At 34.3% G+C, this 19,786-nt stretch overlaps 1 protein-coding gene across 1 annotated transcript in view; it reads right to left on the reverse strand.

The window, feature by feature from the left end:
* Positions 1-19,733, reverse strand: part of LOC117328125 (PIH1 domain-containing protein 1-like) — a 27,034-nt gene extending 7,301 nt beyond the window's left edge. Inside the window, exons 1-6 of the mRNA XM_033885510.1 lie at positions 19,487-19,733; positions 17,948-18,020; positions 17,729-17,796; positions 17,138-17,255; positions 16,289-16,432; positions 1,016-1,109 (exon numbers count right to left, since the gene is read on the reverse strand). Coding sequence (XP_033741401.1) covers positions 1,016-1,109; positions 16,289-16,432; positions 17,138-17,255; positions 17,729-17,796; positions 17,948-18,020; positions 19,487-19,561 — 572 coding nt within the window. The 5' untranslated portion in view covers positions 19,562-19,733. The remainder of the gene's footprint in view (positions 1-1,015; positions 1,110-16,288; positions 16,433-17,137; positions 17,256-17,728; positions 17,797-17,947; positions 18,021-19,486) is intronic.
* Positions 19,734-19,786: the final 53 nt, after the last annotated feature.

The raw sequence follows: 19,786 nt of genomic DNA on the forward strand, positions 1-19,786 counted from the left end.
TTAGATATCCAGTATACAATTTAGATATCAGTATACAATTTAGATATCCAGTATACAATTTAGATATCTGGTATTCAATTTAGATATCAGTATACAATTTAGATATCAGTATACAAATTAAATATCCAGTAAACAATTTATATACAATTTAGATATCCAGTATACAAATTAGATATCTGGTATTCAATTTAGATATCCAGTATACAATTTAGATATCAGTATACAATTTAGATATCCAGTATTCAATTTAGATATCAGTATACAATCTAGATATCAGTATACAAATTAGATATCTGGTATTCAATTTAGATATCCAGTATACAATTTACACATCCAGTATAAAATTTAGATATCCAGTTTACATTTTTCTTCCAAATGTCACTGATCATAATTCAGTCATCACACTCTAAATGCCCCTCACAATCAAGTTGGATAAATTCAGCTGAAAGTAACATGGGAAAGCGGCAGAAGGATTGGCTGGGTATAAACATCATGGTTATATGACATACAATCATAGCCAAGGTAGACAACCATTAATGTTTGATCATCTATCTGTTACTGTAGATATTCAAACAGTGTGAACAATAAGGCTTGTTAAATTTTCGAGGCAATCCGCCCCTTTATCAAAACACAAAAAATTACAAATACAATCACATAATATATATAAGAAGTACAGGAAATACAATACAATCACATAATATATATAAGAAGTACAGGAAATACAATAAAATACATAAGAATAATGTTCTTATTGTATTTTATTGTATTTCCTGTACTTCTTATATATATTATGTGATTGTATTTGTAATTTTTTGTGTTTTGATAAAGGGGCAGATTGCCTCGCAAATTTAACAAGCCTTATTGTTCACACTGTTTGAATTACTTCTTTGCCCCATATAATCATAGTAATTCGTATCCTCCATACATTTATGTGAGGATCCAGTGTTATCTGGATTATACTGTTCATATTACTTCTTTGACCCATGTTACTGTAGATATATATATATAGACTTACTTGTCCATTTCCATGATAAGTGGTTTTGACGTGCTTCTGATCCTTTGTTCTGGTAAAGTACCCACAAACCTTTTGTTTTTCAGAAGAATCCAGTCTGTGAAATTAAACAAAAGCAATCCGGTAATAAGATATCCTTCTAATAGTAGTGTACTGTGTATAGACTAGTAGTAGTGTACTGTGTATAGACTAGTAGTAGTGTACTGTGTATAAGACTAGTAGTGTACTGTGTATAGACTAGTAGTGTACAGTGTATAGACTAGTAGTAGTCACTGTATATAGACTAGTAGTGTACTGTGTATAGACTAGTAGTAGTGTACTGTGTATAGACTAGAAGTAGTCACTGTATATAGACTAGTAGTGTACTGTGTATAGACTAGTAGTAGTGTACTGTGTATAGACTAGTAGTGTACTGTGTATAGACTAGTAGTGTACTGTGTATAGACTAGTAGTAGTGTACTGTGTATAGACTAGTAGTAGTGTACAGTGTATAGACTAGTAGTGTACAGTGTATAGACTAGTAGTAGTGTACTGTGTATAGACTAGTAGTAGTGTACTGTGTATAGACTAGTAGTGTACTGTGTATAGACTAGTAGTAGTGCACTGTGTATAGACTAGTAGTAGTGTACTGTGTATAGACTAGTAGTGCACTGTGTATAGACTAGTAGTAGTGCACTGTGTATAGACTAGTAGTAGTGCACTGTGTATAGACTAGTAGTGTACTGTGTATAGACTAGTAGTAGTGTACTGTGTCTAGACTAGTAGTAGTGTACTGTGTATAGACTAGTAGTAGTGCACTGTGTATAGACTAGTAGTGTACAGTGTATAGACTAGTAGTAGAGTACTGTGTATAGACTAGTAGTAGAGTACTGTGTATAGACTAGTAGTGTACTGTGTATAGACTAGTAGTAGAGTACTGTGTATAGACTAGTAGTAGAGTACTGTGTATAGACTAGTAGTAGTGCACTGTGTATAGACTAGTAGTAGTGCACTGTGTATAGACTAGTAGTAGTACACTGTGTATAGACTAGTAGTAGAGTACTGTGTATAGACTAGTAGTGTACTGTGTATAGACTAGTAGTAGTGTACTGTGTATAGACTAGTAGTGTACTGTGTATAGACTAGTAGTAGTGTACTGTGTATAGACTAGTAGTGTACTGTGTATAGACTAGTAGTAGTGTACTGTGTATAGACTAGTAGTAGTGTACAGTGTATAGACTAGTAGTAGTGTACTGTGTATAGACTAGTAGTAGTGTACTGTGTATAGACTAGTAGTGTACTGTGTATAGACTAGTAGTAGTGTACTGTGTATAGACTAGTAGTAGTGCACTGTGTATAGACTAGTAGTAGTGTACTGTGTATAGACTAGTAGTAGTCACTGTGTATAGACTAGTAGTGTACTGTGTATAGACTAGTAGTAGTGTACTGTGTATAGACTAGTAGTAGTGTACTGTGTATAGACTAGTAGTAGTGTACTGTATATAGACTAGTAGTAGTGTACAGTGTATAGACTAGTAGTAGTGTACTGTGTATAGACTAGTAGTAGTGTACTGTGTATAGACTAGTAGTAGTGTACTGTGTATAGACTAGTAGTAGTGTACTGTGTATAGACTAGTAGTGTATTGTGTATAGACTAGTAGTAGTGTACTGTGTATAGACTAGTAGTAGTGTACTGTATAGACTAGTAGTAGTGTACAGTGTATAGACTAGTGGTGGTGTACTGTGTATAGACTAGTAGTAGTGTACTGTGTATAGACTAGTAGTAGTGCAGCTGTGTATAGACTAGTAGTGTACTGTGTATAGACTAGTAGTAGTGTACTGTGTATAGACTAGTAGTAGTGCACTGTGTATAGACTAGTAGTAGTGTACTGTGTATAGACTAGTAGTAGTGTACAGTGTATAGACTAGTAGTGTACTGTGTATAGACTAGTAGTAGTCACTGTGTATAGACTAGTAGTGTACAGTGTATCTATAGACTAGTAGTAGTGTATTGTGTATAGACTAGTAGTAGTGTACTGTATATAGACTAGTAGTAGTGCACTGTGTATAGACTAGTAGTAGTGTACTGTGTATAGACTAGTAGTGTACTGTGTATAGACTAGTAGTAGTGTACTGTGTATAGACTAGTAGTAGTGTACTGTGTTTAGACTAGTAGTAGTCACTGTGTATAGACTAGTAGTAGTGTACTGTGTATAGACTAGTAGTAGTGTACTGTGTATAGACTAGTAGTAGTGTACAGTGTATAGACTAGTAGTAGAGTACTGTGTATAGACTAGTAGTAGTGTACTGTGTATAGACTAGTAGTGTACTGTGTATAGACTAGTAGTAGTGTACTGTGTATAGACTAGTAGTAGTGTACAGACTAGTAGTGTACTGTGTATAGACTAGTAGTAGTGTACTGTGTATAGACTAGTAGTAGTGTACTGTGTATAGACTAGTAGTAGTGTACAGTGTATAGACTAGTAGTAGAGTACTGTGTATAGACTAGTAGTAGTGTACTGTGTATAGACTAGTAGTGTACTGTGTATAGACTAGTAGTAGTGTACTGTGTATAGACTAGTAGTAGTGTACTGTGTATAGACTAGTAGTAGTGTACTGTGTATAGACTAGTAGTAGTGTACTGTGTATAGACTAGTAGTAGTGTACTGTGTATAGACTAGTAGTAGTGTACTGTGTATAGACTAGTAGTAGTGTACTGTGTATAGACTAGTAGTAGTGTACTGTGTATAGACTAGTAGTAGTCACTGTGTATAGACTAGTAGTAGTGTACTGTGTATAGACTAGTAGTAGTGTACTGTGTATAGACTAGTAGTAGTGTACTGTGTATAGACTAGTAGTGTACTGTGTATAGACTAGTAGTAGTCACTGTGTATAGACTAGTGGTGGTGTACTGTGTATAGACTAGTAGTAGTGTACAGTGTATAGACTAGTAGTGTACTGTGTATAGACTAGTAGTAGTGTACTGTGTATAGACTAGTAGTAGTGTACTGTGTATAGACTAGTAGTAGTGTACTGTGTATAGACTAGTAGTAGTGTACTGTGTATAGACTAGTAGTAGTGTACTGTATATAGACTAGTAGTAGTGTACAGTGTATAGACTAGTAGTAGTGTACTGTGTATAGACTAGTAGTAGTGTACTGTGTATAGACTAGTAGTGTACTGTGTATAGACTAGTAGTAGTGTACTGTGTATAGACTAGTAGTAGTGTACTGTGTATAGACTAGTAGAGTACTGTGTATAGACTAGTAGTAGAGTACTGTGTATAGACTAGTAGTGTACTGTGTATAGACTAGTAGTAGAGTACTGTGTATAGACTAGTAGTAGAGTACTGTGTATAGACTAGTAGTAGTGCACTGTGTATAGACTAGTAGTAGTACACTGTGTATAGACTAGTAGTAGAGTACTGTGTATAGACTAGTAGTGTACTGTGTATAGACTAGTAGTAGTGTACTGTGTATAGACTAGTAGTGTACTGTGTATAGACTAGTAGTAGTGTACTGTGTATAGACTAGTAGTGTACTGTGTATAGACTAGTAGTAGTGTACTGTGTATAGACTAGTAGTAGTGTACAGTGTATAGACTAGTAGTAGTGTACTGTGTATAGACTAGTAGTAGAGTACTGTGTATAGACTAGTAGTAGTCACTGTGTATAGACTAGTAGTAGTGTACTGTGTATAGACTAGTAGTGTACTGTGTATAGACTAGTAGTGTACTGTGTATAGACTAGTAGTAGTGTACTGTGTATAGACTAGTAGTAGTGTACTGTGTATAGACTAGTAGTAGTGTACTGTGTATAGACTAGTAGTAGTGTACTGTGTATAGACTAGTAGTAGTGTACTGTGTATAGACTAGTAGTAGTCACTGTGTATAGACTAGTAGTAGTGTACAGTGTATAGACTAGTAGTAGTGTACTGTGTATAGACTAGTAGTAGATTACTGTGTATAGACTAGTAGTAGTGTACTGTGTATAGACTAGTAGTAGTCACTGTGTATAGACTAGTAGTGTACTGTGTATAGACTAGTAGTAGTGTACTGTGTATAGACTAGTAGTAGTGTACTGTGTATAGACTAGTAGTGTACTGTGTATAGACTAGTAGTAGTCACTGTGTATAGACTAGTGGTGGTGTACTGTGTATAGACTAGTAGTAGTGTACAGTGTATAGACTAGTAGTAGTGTACTGTGTATAGACTAGTAGTAGTGTACTGTGTATAGACTAGTAGTAGTGTACTGTGTATAGACTAGTAGTAGTGTACTGTGTATAGACTAGTAGTAGTGTACTGTGTATAGACTAGTAGTAGTGTACTGTGTATAGACTAGTAGTAGTCACTGTGTATAGACTAGTAGTAGTGTACTGTGTATAGACTAGTAGTAGTGTACTGTGTATAGACTAGTAGTAGTGTACTGTGTATAGACTAGTAGTAGTGTACTGTGTATAGACTAGTAGTAGTGTACTGTGTATAGACTAGTAGTAGTGTACTGTGTATAGACTAGTAGTAGTGTACAGTGTATAGACTAGTAGTAGTGTACTGTGTATAGACTAGTAGTAGTGTACTGTGTATAGACTAGTAGTAGTGTACTGTGTATAGACTAGTAGTGTACTGTGTATAGACTAGTAGTAGTCGCTGTGTATAGACTAGTAGTAGTGTACTGTGTATAGACTAGTAGTAGTGTACTGTGTATAGACTAGTAGTGTACTGTGTATAGACTAGTAGTAGTGTACTGTGTATAGACTAGTAGTAGTCACTGTGTATAGACTAGTAGTAGTGTACTGTGTATAGACTAGTAGTGTACTGTGTATAGACTAGTAGTAGTGTACTGTGTATAGACTAGTAGTAGTGTACTGTGTATAGACTAGTAGTAGTCACTGTGTATAGACTAGTAGTAGTCACTGTGTATAGACTAGTAGTAGTGTACTGTGTATAGACTAGTAGTAGTCACTGTGTATAGACTAGTAGTAGTGTACTGTGTATAGACTAGTAGTGTACTGTGTATAGACTAGTAGTAGTGTACTGTGTATAGACTAGTAGTAGTCACTGTGTATAGACTAGTAGTAGTGTACTGTGTATAGACTAGTAGTAGTGTACTGTGTATAGACTAGTAGTAGTGTACTGTGTATAGACTAGTAGTAGTTACTGTGTATAGACTAGTAGTAGTGTACTGTGTATAGACTAGTAGTAGTGTACTGTGTTTAGACTAGTAGTGTACTGTGTATAGACTAGTAGTAGTCACTGTGTATAGACTAGTAGTGTACTGTGTATAGACTAGTAGTAGTGTACTGTGTATAGACTAGTAGTAGTGTACTGTGTATAGACTAGTAGTAGTGTACTGTGTATAGACTAGTAGTAGTCACTGTGTATAGACTAGTAGTGTACTGTGTATAGACTAGTAGTAGTCACTGTGTATAGACTAGTAGTGTACTGTGTATAGACTAGTAGTAGTGTACTGTGTATAGACTAGTAGTGTACTGTGTATAGACTAGTAGTAGTCACTGTGTATAGACTAATAGTAGTGTACTGTGTATAGACTAGTAGTAGTGTACTGTGTATAGACTAGTAGTAGTGTACTGTGTATAGACTAGTAGTAGTGTACTGTGTATAGACTAGTAGTAGTGTACTGTGTATAGACTAGTAGTAGTGTACTGTATATAGACTAGTAGTAGTGTACTGTGTATTGACTAGTAGTAGTGTACTGTGTATAGACTAGTAGTAGAGTACTGTGTATAGACTAGTAGTGTACTGTGTATAGACTAGTAGTAGTGTACTGTGTATAGACTAGTAGTAGTGTACTGTGTATAGACTAGTAGTAGTGTACTGTGTATAGACTAGTAGTAGTCACTGTGTATAGACTAGTAGTGTACTGTGTATAGACTAGTAGTAGTGTACTGTGTATAGACTAGTAGTAGTGTACTGTGTATAGACTAGTAGTAGTGTACTGTGTATAGACTATTAGTAGTCACTGTGTATAGACTAGTAGTGTACTGTGTATAGACTATTAGTAGTCACTGTGTATAGACTAGTAGTAGTGTACTGTGTATAGACTAGTAGTAGTGTACTGTGTATAGACTAGTAGTGTACTGTGTATAGACTAGTAGTAGTCACTGTGTATAGACTAGTAGTAGTGTACTGTGTATAGACTAGTAGTGGTCACTGTGTATAGACTAGTAGTAGTCACTGTGTATAGACTAGTAGTAGTGTACTGTGTATAGACTAGTAGTAGTGTACAGTGTATAGACTAGTAGTAGTGTACTGTGTATAGACTAGTAGTGGTGTACTGTGTATAGACTAGTAGTGGTGTACTGTGTATAGACTAGTAGTAGTGTACTGTGTATAGACTAGTAGTGTACTGTGTATAGACTAGTAGTGTACTGTGTATAGACTAGTAGTGTACTGTGTATAGACTAGTAGTAGTGTACTGTGTATAGACTAGTAGTAGTGTACTGTGTATAGACTAGTGGTGGTGTACTGTGTATAGACTAGTAGTAGTCACTGTGTATAGACTAGTAGTAGTCACTGTGTATAGACTAGTAGTAGTCACTGTGTATAGACTAGTAGTAGTGTACTGTGTATAGACTAGTAGTAGTGTACTGTGTATAGACTAGTAGTAGTGTATTGTGTATAGACTAGACTAGTAGTGTACTGTGTATATATACTAGTAGTAGTGTACTGTGTATAGACTAGTAGTAGTGTACTCTGTATAGACTAGTAGTAGTGTACTGTGTATAGACTAGTAGTAGTCACTGTGTATAGACTAGTAGTGTACTGTGTATAGACTAGTAGTAGTCACTGTGTATAGACTAGTAGTGTACTGTGTATAGACTAGTAGTAGTGTACTGTGTATAGACTAGTAGTGTACTGTGTATAGACTAGTAGTAGTCACTGTGTATAGACTAATAGTAGTGTACTGTGTATAGACTAGTAGTAGTGTACTGTGTATAGACTAGTAGTAGTGTACTGTGTATAGACTAGTAGTAGTGTACTGTGTATAGACTAGTAGTAGTGTACTGTGTATAGACTAGTAGTAGTGTACTGTATATAGACTAGTAGTAGTGTACTGTGTATTGACTAGTAGTAGTGTACTGTGTATAGACTAGTAGTAGAGTACTGTGTATAGACTAGTAGTGTACTGTGTATAGACTAGTAGTAGTGTACTGTGTATAGACTTGTAGTAGTGTACTGTGTATAGACTAGTAGTAGTGTACTGTGTATAGACTAGTAGTAGTCACTGTGTATAGACTAGTAGTGTACTGTGTATAGACTAGTAGTAGTGTACTGTGTATAGACTAGTAGTAGTGTACTGTGTATAGACTAGTAGTAGTGTACTGTGTATAGACTATTAGTAGTCACTGTGTATAGACTAGTAGTGTACTGTGTATAGACTAGTAGTAGTGTACTGTGTATAGACTAGTAGTAGTCACTGTGTATAGACTAGTAGTGTACTGTGTATAGACTAGTAGTAGTGTACTGTGTATAGACTAGTAGTAGTGTACTGTGTATAGACTAGTAGTAGTGTACTGTGTATAGACTATTAGTAGTCACTGTGTATAGACTAGTAGTGTACTGTGTATAGACTATTAGTAGTCACTGTGTATAGACTAGTAGTAGTGTACTGTGTATAGACTAGTAGTAGTGTACTGTGTATAGACTAGTAGTGTACTGTGTATAGACTAGTAGTAGTCACTGTGTATAGACTAGTAGTAGTGTACTGTGTATAGACTAGTAGTGGTCACTGTGTATAGACTAGTAGTAGTCACTGTGTATAGACTAGTAGTAGTGTACTGTGTATAGACTAGTAGTAGTGTACAGTGTATAGACTAGTAGTAGTGTACTGTGTATAGACTAGTAGTGGTGTACTGTGTATAGACTAGTAGTGGTGTACTGTGTATAGACTAGTAGTAGTGTACTGTGTATAGACTAGTAGTGTACTGTGTATAGACTAGTAGTGTACTGTGTATAGACTAGTAGTGTACTGTGTATAGACTAGTAGTAGTGTACTGTGTATAGACTAGTAGTAGTGTACTGTGTATAGACTAGTGGTGGTGTACTGTGTATAGACTAGTAGTAGTCACTGTGTATAGACTAGTAGTAGTCACTGTGTATAGACTAGTAGTAGTCACTGTGTATAGACTAGTAGTAGTGTACTGTGTATAGACTAGTAGTAGTGTACTGTGTATAGACTAGTAGTAGTGTACTGTGTATAGACTAGTAGTAGTGTACTGTGTATTGACTAGTAGTAGTGTACTGTGTATAGACTAGTAGTAGTGTACTGTGTATAGACTAGTGGTGGTGTACTGTGTATAGACTAGTAGTAGTCACTGTGTATAGACTAGTAGTAGTCACTGTGTATAGACTAGTAGTAGTCACTGTGTATAGACTAGTAGTAGTGTACTGTGTATAGACTAGTAGTAGTGTACTGTGTATAGACTAGTAGTAGTGTACTGTGTATAGACTAGTAGTAGTGTACTGTGTATTGACTAGTAGTAGTGTACTGTGTATAGACTAGTAGTAGAGTACTGTGTATAGACTAGTAGTGTACTGTGTATAGACTAGTAGTAGTGTACTGTGTATAGACTTGTAGTAGTGTACTGTGTATAGACTAGTAGTAGTGTACTGTGTATAGACTAGTAGTAGTCACTGTGTATAGACTAGTAGTGTACTGTGTATAGACTAGTAGTAGTGTACTGTGTATAGACTAGTAGTAGTGTACTGTGTATAGACTAGTAGTAGTGTACTGTGTATAGACTATTAGTAGTCACTGTGTATAGACTAGTAGTGTACTGTGTATAGACTAGTAGTAGTGTACTGTGTATAGACTAGTAGTAGTCACTGTGTATAGACTAGTAGTGTACTGTGTATAGACTAGTAGTAGTGTACTGTGTATAGACTAGTAGTAGTGTACTGTGTATAGACTAGTAGTAGTGTACTGTGTATAGACTATTAGTAGTCACTGTGTATAGACTAGTAGTGTACTGTGTATAGACTATTAGTAGTCACTGTGTATAGACTAGTAGTAGTGTACTGTGTATAGACTAGTAGTAGTGTACTGTGTATAGACTAGTAGTGTACTGTGTATAGACTAGTAGTAGTCACTGTGTATAGACTAGTAGTAGTGTACTGTGTATAGACTAGTAGTGGTCACTGTGTATAGACTAGTAGTAGTCACTGTGTATAGACTAGTAGTAGTGTACTGTGTATAGACTAGTAGTAGTGTACAGTGTATAGACTAGTAGTAGTGTACTGTGTATAGACTAGTAGTGGTGTACTGTGTATAGACTAGTAGTGGTGTACTGTGTATAGACTAGTAGTAGTGTACTGTGTATAGACTAGTAGTGTACTGTGTATAGACTAGTAGTGTACTGTGTATAGACTAGTAGTGTACTGTGTATAGACTAGTAGTAGTGTACTGTGTATAGACTAGTAGTAGTGTACTGTGTATAGACTAGTGGTGGTGTACTGTGTATAGACTAGTAGTAGTCACTGTGTATAGACTAGTAGTAGTCACTGTGTATAGACTAGTAGTAGTCACTGTGTATAGACTAGTAGTAGTGTACTGTGTATAGACTAGTAGTAGTGTACTGTGTATAGACTAGTAGTAGTGTATTGTGTATAGACTAGACTAGTAGTGTACTGTGTATATATACTAGTAGTAGTGTACTGTGTATAGACTAGTAGTAGTGTACTCTGTATAGACTAGTAGTAGTGTACTGTGTATAGACTAGTAGTAGTGTACTGTGTATAGACTAGTAGTGTACTGTGTATAGACTAGTAGTAGTGTACTGTGTATAGACTAGTAGTAGTGTACTCTGTATAGACTAGTAGTAGTGTACTATGTATAGACTAGTAGTAGTGTACTGTGTATAGACTTGTAGTAGTGTACTGTGTATAGACTAGTAGTAGTGTACTGTGTATAGACTAGTAGTAGTCACTGTGTATAGACTAGTAGTGTACTGTGTATAGACTAGTAGTAGTGTACTGTGTATAGACTAGTAGTAGTGTACTGTGTATAGACTAGTAGTAGTGTACTGTGTATAGACTATTAGTAGTCACTGTGTATAGACTAGTAGTGTACTGTGTATAGACTAGTAGTAGTGTACTGTGTATAGACTAGTAGTAGTCACTGTGTATAGACTAGTAGTGTACTGTGTATAGACTAGTAGTAGTGTACTGTGTATAGACTAGTAGTAGTGTACTGTGTATAGACTAGTAGTAGTGTACTGTGTATAGACTATTAGTAGTCACTGTGTATAGACTAGTAGTGTACTGTGTATAGACTATTAGTAGTCACTGTGTATAGACTAGTAGTAGTGTACTGTGTATAGACTAGTAGTAGTGTACTGTGTATAGACTAGTAGTGTACTGTGTATAGACTAGTAGTAGTCACTGTGTATAGACTAGTAGTAGTGTACTGTGTATAGACTAGTAGTGGTCACTGTGTATAGACTAGTAGTAGTCACTGTGTATAGACTAGTAGTAGTGTACTGTGTATAGACTAGTAGTAGTGTACAGTGTATAGACTAGTAGTAGTGTACTGTGTATAGACTAGTAGTGGTGTACTGTGTATAGACTAGTAGTGGTGTACTGTGTATAGACTAGTAGTAGTGTACTGTGTATAGACTAGTAGTGTACTGTGTATAGACTAGTAGTGTACTGTGTATAGACTAGTAGTGTACTGTGTATAGACTAGTAGTAGTGTACTGTGTATAGACTAGTAGTAGTGTACTGTGTATAGACTAGTGGTGGTGTACTGTGTATAGACTAGTAGTAGTCACTGTGTATAGACTAGTAGTAGTCACTGTGTATAGACTAGTAGTAGTCACTGTGTATAGACTAGTAGTAGTGTACTGTGTATAGACTAGTAGTAGTGTACTGTGTATAGACTAGTAGTAGTGTATTGTGTATAGACTAGACTAGTAGTGTACTGTGTATATATACTAGTAGTAGTGTACTGTGTATAGACTAGTAGTAGTGTACTCTGTATAGACTAGTAGTAGTGTACTGTGTATAGACTAGTAGTAGTGTACTGTGTATAGACTAGTAGTGTACTGTGTATAGACTAGTAGTAGTGTACTGTGTATAGACTAGTAGTAGTGTACTCTGTATAGACTAGTAGTAGTGTACTATGTATAGACTAGTAGTAGTGTACTGTGTATAGACTAGTAGTGTACTGTGTATAGACTAGTAGTAGTGTACTGTGTATATATACTAGTAGTAGTGTACTGTGTATAGACTAGTAGTAGTGTACTCTGTATAGACTAGTAGTAGTGTACTGTGTATAGACTAGTAGTAGTGTACTGTGTATAGACTAGTAGTAGTGTACTATGTATAGACTAGTAGTAGTGTACTGTGTATAGACTAGTAGTGTACTGTGTATAGACTAGTAGTAGTGTACTGTGTATAGACTAGTAGTGTACTGTGTATAGACTAGTAGTAGTGTACTGTGTATAGACTAGTAGTAGTGTACTGTGTATAGACTAGTAGTAGTGTACTGTGTATAGACTAATAGTGTACTGTGTATAGACTAGTAGTAGTGTACTGTGTATAGACTAGTAGTAGTGTACTGTGTATAGACTAATAGTGTACTGTGTATAGACTAGTAGTAGTGTACTGTGTATAGACTAGTAGTAGTGTACTGTGTATAGACTAGTGGTGGTGTACTGTGTATAGACTAGTAGTAGTGTACTGTATATAGACTAGTGGTGGTGCACGGTGTATAGTAGTTTGCACTGTGTTTAGACTAGTGGTGGTGCAATGTTTGGACTGATTCACTTCGATTTGAAAAATTGACAAGTTTCAATGAAGTGAATACAAAGGTTCAATCTGATTCGTCAAAAGTGAAAAACTTATATTTTCACTGCAAAACGTATTTTTCACTACAAAATGGCTGCAGTGAAAATATAAGTTTTATTACTTTAATACATTTCTATATTTAACTAGAAAAAATATGATAAAGAGTTATTTTCAAATTGTTATAATATAATGAAAAAAAATATTGATAGATCTCTTACCATGTTGGACAAACCTTAAGTACATTTAATTGATTTGTCCTTTCTGATCACTGATTATAAAACATAACTGATGCTACTTAACTGATATGTTACATACCTTATAATTATACATATTTCATCACTTGAATATACAAGAGGCAAAACAAAAGTAATATCCTAATTTTAAAACAGGTCACCTTGAAACATCTATAGAATACATATTAATACTCATTACTGGGCAGATCAGTTTAAGTTTTCAGTTTTGTTTATTGCCTTGAGGTTTATGGACAATCAACATGGCATGATAAAATTTATGTATCACAGCACCAGATGTTAATTACATTACCCCTCCCCACATCCAGATATCTACCTTGTGTATATGTCCTGACAGGTGACACCCCTATACCTTGCCCTCCGGCTATGTCAGTATGATTGGTTTTACCTGTAACTAACATCCCTAACAAGTACAGGTCCAGCTGTGAGTTCTCCTGCTATAGTCATAAGGTTGACTTAACAGTACCTATTATGACATCATTATTGAAATGATTACATTTGTATATCACTTCTAGCTACCAGTACATACAGAGGAATTGCCTTGTTATTTTTCTTAATAAATGAATATCAATATGCAATTTCTTTACATAGCTTATTTTGTTTTTAACAAATTAACAGATATTGAACTTATTTGATGTATGAATTTATTTTTAATAGGCTTTTTTCCATACATATTTAAGTATGTTGGTAATTTTTTAAGATGAGCAATAGCTGTTTTATGCATTTAATTAATGTTAGACATTAGGTACAACATTTTTCTTAGTCAAAATTGATAATAAAATAAGACTTCTTATAACTGATTTTAAATCAATTATGTTATAACCTGATTAGACTTGGTCCTGCATTCTCGTAGGACAGGATATATAAATTGGTGCAAGATATATAAAAACATACTGCACTACATGTACTAATATACTTGAAGACTATAAATATATTGCACTATTAGTCAAATTGTAGACTAAATATACTGCACTTTTAGTCAGCTTGTAGTCTAAACAAATTGCATAACTAGACTAAACATACTGCACCATTAGTCTAAACATTCTGCACTACTAGTGTACCTGTAGATTAAATGTACCCCACTACTAGTGTACCTGTAGATTAAATGTACCCCACTAATAGTGTACCTGTAGATTAAATGTACCCCACTACTAGTGTACTTTCTGATCACTGATAATAAAACATTACTGATGTTACATGCCTAATAATTATACGAATTTCATCACTTAGAAATACAAGAGACAAAACAAAAGTAATATCCTAATTTTAAAACAAGTCACCTTGAAACATCTATAGAATACATATTAATACTCATTACTGAGCAGATCAGTTTAAGTTTTCAGTTTTGTTTATTGCCTTGAGTTTATGGACAATCAACATGGCATGATAAAATTTATGTATCACAGCACCAGATATTAATTACATTATCCCTCCCCACATCCAGATATAATCTACACCTTGTGTATGATGTCCTGGCAGGTGACACCCCTACACTTTGCCCTCCGGCTATGATTGGTTTTACCTGTAACTAACATCCTTAACAAGTACAGGTCCAGCTGTGAGTTCTCCTGCTATAGTCATAAGGTTGACTTAACAGTACCTATTATGACATCATTATTGAAATGATTACATTTGTATATCACTTCTAGCTACCAGTACATACAGAGGAATTGCCTTGTTATTTATCTAATAAATAAAGATCAATATGCAATTTTTTTTACATAGCTTATTTTGCTTTTAACAAATTAACAGATATTGAAATTATTTATAATATGAATTTATTTTTAATAGACTTTTTTCAATACATATATGATTATGTTGGTATTTTTTTTAAAGATTTGCAATAACTGTTTCATGCATTTAATAAATGTTAGACTTTAAGTACAACATTTTTTAAGTCGAAATTCATAATAAAATAAGACTTATTATAACTGATTTCTCGTAGGACAGGATCTTTAAATTAATGCAAGCTATATACAAACATACTGCACTATTAGTCAACTTGAAGACTAAATATACTGCACTATTAGTCAACTTGTAGACTAAATATACTGCACTATTAGTCAACTTGTAGACTTAATATACTGCACTATTAGTCAACTTGTAGACTAAATATACTGCACTATTAGTCAACTTGTAGACTAAATATACTGCACTATTAGTGTACCTGTAGATTAAATGTACCCCACTACTAGTGTACATGTAGTATAAACATAGTGCACTATTAGTTCACCTGTAGTTTAACCCCAGTCTAACATACAGCACTAGTTGACTTGCAGTCCAAATGTACTGCACTATTAAGTGCACTAGGAATAAAGATAAGCCTACAATCAACTGTAGGGCACATTCTGTATAACACATTCTGTATAACACATCTGTATAAAACCTGTATTGCCTGCATATATATTATGTGACCCTAATATACAAATGATGTGTGATCCAAAAAAAGCTCACAGTAAACCTCTGTTAATTATAGCTATTCAGTTCCAACACATGGATAGTTCAAACACACATTTTTTTCAATGAAAACAATAATTTTCTGGCTAGTATTAGTTTGAACTTAACTGATTCTAGCTCGGATAGTTTGAACTTGTCAAATGAAGAATGTTAAGTAAGATTTTTCCTGGCAAACTCTGTTGAAAGCTTTCAATGATCGGCCCAGTAAAAATGCGAAATTTTGATCAAAAGACACATAGGTTAAGGGGTTTTGTGTTTTGTCATTGCAGTACATCTGTGACAGATAAAAAATATGCCACATATTTTAGTGTTAATTTAGTTGTTATATTGCAAAATACACCATGTAAGAGACAGCCTACACAATGGCCGAGTGGCTTTGAGATTAATTATACAGGAACAATCTTAATTATCATGAAATGAAGAAAATTTAACAATCAATTAACAATGAATTAAATAAAATACTATCATTTTACTTTTTTACAAAGATGCCATTGTTCAGGCCAACGTTGTTACGTATCAGATTTACATTAGATATGTTTGTGTCTTCATTTACTCTTTGCTGAGATCTTTGCAAAATCGACTCGGATAGTTTGAACTCATACTCATATTTTCTGAAGCATGATTTCATATAATTCAAACAGGTTCATCAATATTTATCTAATTTTGTTTGAACTAACCGAATATGACATATACAGTGATTTTATGCCCCAGGATAATGTATTCCATCAGATGTCGCCCCTGTATATGTATTCCTTTACATATTGTATGTAACCAATATACTCACCCCGACTGAGAGTCTGGTTGTATTTGTCCTCAATGCCCTCAAGTGTGACAGACAAGAAGAAGGCCCGAAATACCTCACTTGTCTTCATCTTTTCTAGAAAGCCTGGATTGACTACTACATCAAAGGCTGTACATCCATTTCCACCTGTCATGATAAAGCATGTGCTATGTTATTGATGATACAGTATTTATTACTAATTTGAATTTATTACCATTAGAAACTAGATTCACATAAAGTTTGATTATATAAATGATTTGGGGGTATTCAACTTTAAATTATAGTTCTGACAAGTCACAAAGTGACCTATTTTGTGTTTGATTCTAAACCTGAACTTAACTGATGTGTTCTATTGCTATTGAATAACTGCTTTTGTGATGTATGCCCCGAATACACAAATTTTTGAAACAGATACTTTTTTTATATAATGATGGGGTTCATGAGATACAATAATTTGTACATGTATATCAAAGCTTTTTATTAAAAAATTGGCCACATGTTACCTTTGACCCTTGACCTTGAATGTTTTATCAAGTGATGAACTTGTTGTTATGATACTTCATATAAAGTTTCAGTAAGGTATAATATTGTACCTGGCAGCAACAAATAGGGAAAAAAGATGAACTGACAGGACAAGTTGATTATTGTATGGAATCTGCATCCTCATGAGAGTACTAGTTCATCAAATGCAATGAAGTATCTTCTTTCTATAAATTTTCCATTTAATTTAAAACCTTTTGAAAATACTGGATAGTTCCCACATTAAGTTAAATCATCACAACAGTACTGCTGGTCAAACATCACAGTAACTACAGAATTTGTACCAATGGTTAGAGTATGAATTAAACTTACTTTTGTCCAGTTCTGCATGAGGCTCTCCAAGACTCATTGGAATACGGAATCCAAAAGGATCTTCAGAATCCAACAATTTGAGCAATTCATTATCTGTCATATCTTTTGGAGCTGGGACCTGGTTTAAAAAAACAGTCTTAGATACCAATTAATTTACCTAATTATCAGATAAATACTTAGTTTTAAACGTATGCTGGTAGATGAGGGTTTGAATATCAGAGCTGAGGCCAACAATGTCGGACCTCTTCTTATAAACAACTGTTAAGATATTGAATTAATTGTTCATACATCATGAAAATTGTTTCAATATGAAAAGTTCTGTGACAATATTACATCAGTGATATCAGTCATAGAATTTTAAGAATAACAGTGGCAAAGTAGTCAAGTGGTCTAAGGATTGTAACCAAGTCTTAATTGACATGTGTTGTATCCCTGGGAAAATTGACTAACCTGTGAATGAGAGCTTAAAAAATACTGTGGTATAATCTTCTTGTTGTGTAAATATAGAAGTTTGAAGATCAAAATAATTCCCCATATTGTCATGAAAAAAATGGATTACTTTAACAAGTAATGTATATATACTATACATACATTGTCAGCATGGCAGACATTGATGAATATTTTCTTTCCTTCAGCATCTTTGGTCTTGAGGCAAAATCCTGTTAAAAAGAAAAAAATTATTATTCTTAAACATATACATGTACTGGGCATCTATATGTGCACATACTATATTAATATACAATGTCTTTCTGTGAATAGCATTGATTTTTAAATTTCCAGAATTCAATTGCTTTAATAGACTTAACTAACCTGGTTTTGGTACAACTTGAAGTACATTATCTTTAGCAGCATCAGGAGACATTGGAAATCCCTCCCTGGAAGCCTGTGAATTAAAATTAAACACAACATTTCAGCTGCTTAGTCCAATAGCGAGCTTTTGTGGCTGTGCGGTTGAGTGTCATGTATGTGTACCGAAGATAAGCAATGTGTACAATATATTTACAGTAAAAGAAAAATATGTCTGTCAGACACAGATTTTTACATACAATTAAAAATTTTGCAGTCATCTCCACAGGTTGCAATGGTCTACAAACACAGCAGTGAGCAGAGCTGTAAAAGCCTGTGTTAACTGACGTGCTAAACTGTAGGTCTGTAGCTATATAGACTGATGAGTAATAGAACTCTTGCCAATGTCAATCAGTCGCCAACTTGTATCTTGTGTTGTATTGGTATATAAATGTATGTCCAAGTCATCCATTCCACCACAGCATAACAAAGGGATAAGAGACTCCACTAATTTGGAGACTGACATAGTGTGAGTTTTTGTATCTGTGCACTGAGCCGTGAAGGTGTGACTACCACTGTATCACAGGCTGTATCTCCATTTGCTCACATTCTAAAAAATGAGGCGAGTGTTGGGACAAGAATTAAAGGTTATTTCAGAGTAGTTAACCTAAATCTACCTGTGTTTTTCACCTGTTACCTGAGTTATATCATGATAGTAACTTACAACGTACGCATTTGTATCATCAATATGTTTCTTATTTTTTCATGTACACAGTGTACCAGCAGACATTAGGTAAAATTGGATATAGATCTTATCAGAAGTCTGCTATTTGATGTAAAATTAAGTTTTTTTCTTAACTTTTTCAAAATTGTCTGCTGCTAAACTTGATCATGATCAAACAATGTAAATGTATTCAGCTTTTAATTGAAAAAAATGGACGAGTATTTTTGGAGAAAAGTTGCTAAAAAAAACTATATTTGATGCAAAATATTAATAAATTTATAAAAAAAAAAATATGTTTCAAAAACTTAATCAGTACCCGTGGAATTTATTCAGCATTTTGCTAATTCAAGAATAAAAAAACACTGTCAGCTAATCAAAGAATGAAAAACACTGTCAATTTTTTTTTTTTTGCAGAAAATTGGTTCACAATTAGGTAGTGTATCAACTGCTATTTACTATGAACATTAAGCGACCATTATGTAAAATCAGTGATTAGTTATGTAAAATTTGAGCAATTTGTTAAACATCATTTGCCAGAAAAAAATCATCAGGGCATGTGGAAATTATTCAACTTTTAGGGTTAAAAAAAATGAAAAGATTTTGAAGAAAAGTGGTTCACAATAAGGTAGTGTAGTTAACTCGATGTTATCTCGCTACGTCGTTACTAACAGATAGTGACCGTTTTCAATCCCTTTATGTGCGTCGCTGACTTAACTATATAACAGAAAATGTGCTATCTTTTTAAAATAAATGAATGAATGATAATTAAAGACGACGAAGGTGTAATTTACTTAGATAGGGAAATGAGGCATTTGTATATTATTTCACCAATGACGTACGGCATCAAGAAGGAGTTGGTTGTACATAGCTTCTGTGTCCATAGACGCTGGGTCCGGATCAAGCATGCGATCCATTATCGAAATGTAACTGGTTATCTATCAACAATACTACTGGGATAATAATACGTTAACATTGCCGCATTCTGTAAATTTTGTGTCTTATTTCTTTCTGAATCTCTGTTTGCTTCTGATTACAGGAATGTGTTTGATCACGTTGTTTACAATTTCTAAGCGGAAGTGCCCTGGTCAAGATAATAAACGAACCTCTTCCGGAAATATATAATCTTAATCAATGCAATG

The sequence above is a fragment of the Pecten maximus genome, chromosome 5 (genome assembly GCF_902652985.1).
Source record: "Pecten maximus chromosome 5, xPecMax1.1, whole genome shotgun sequence".
Lineage (NCBI taxonomy): Eukaryota > Metazoa > Mollusca > Bivalvia > Pectinida > Pectinidae > Pecten > Pecten maximus.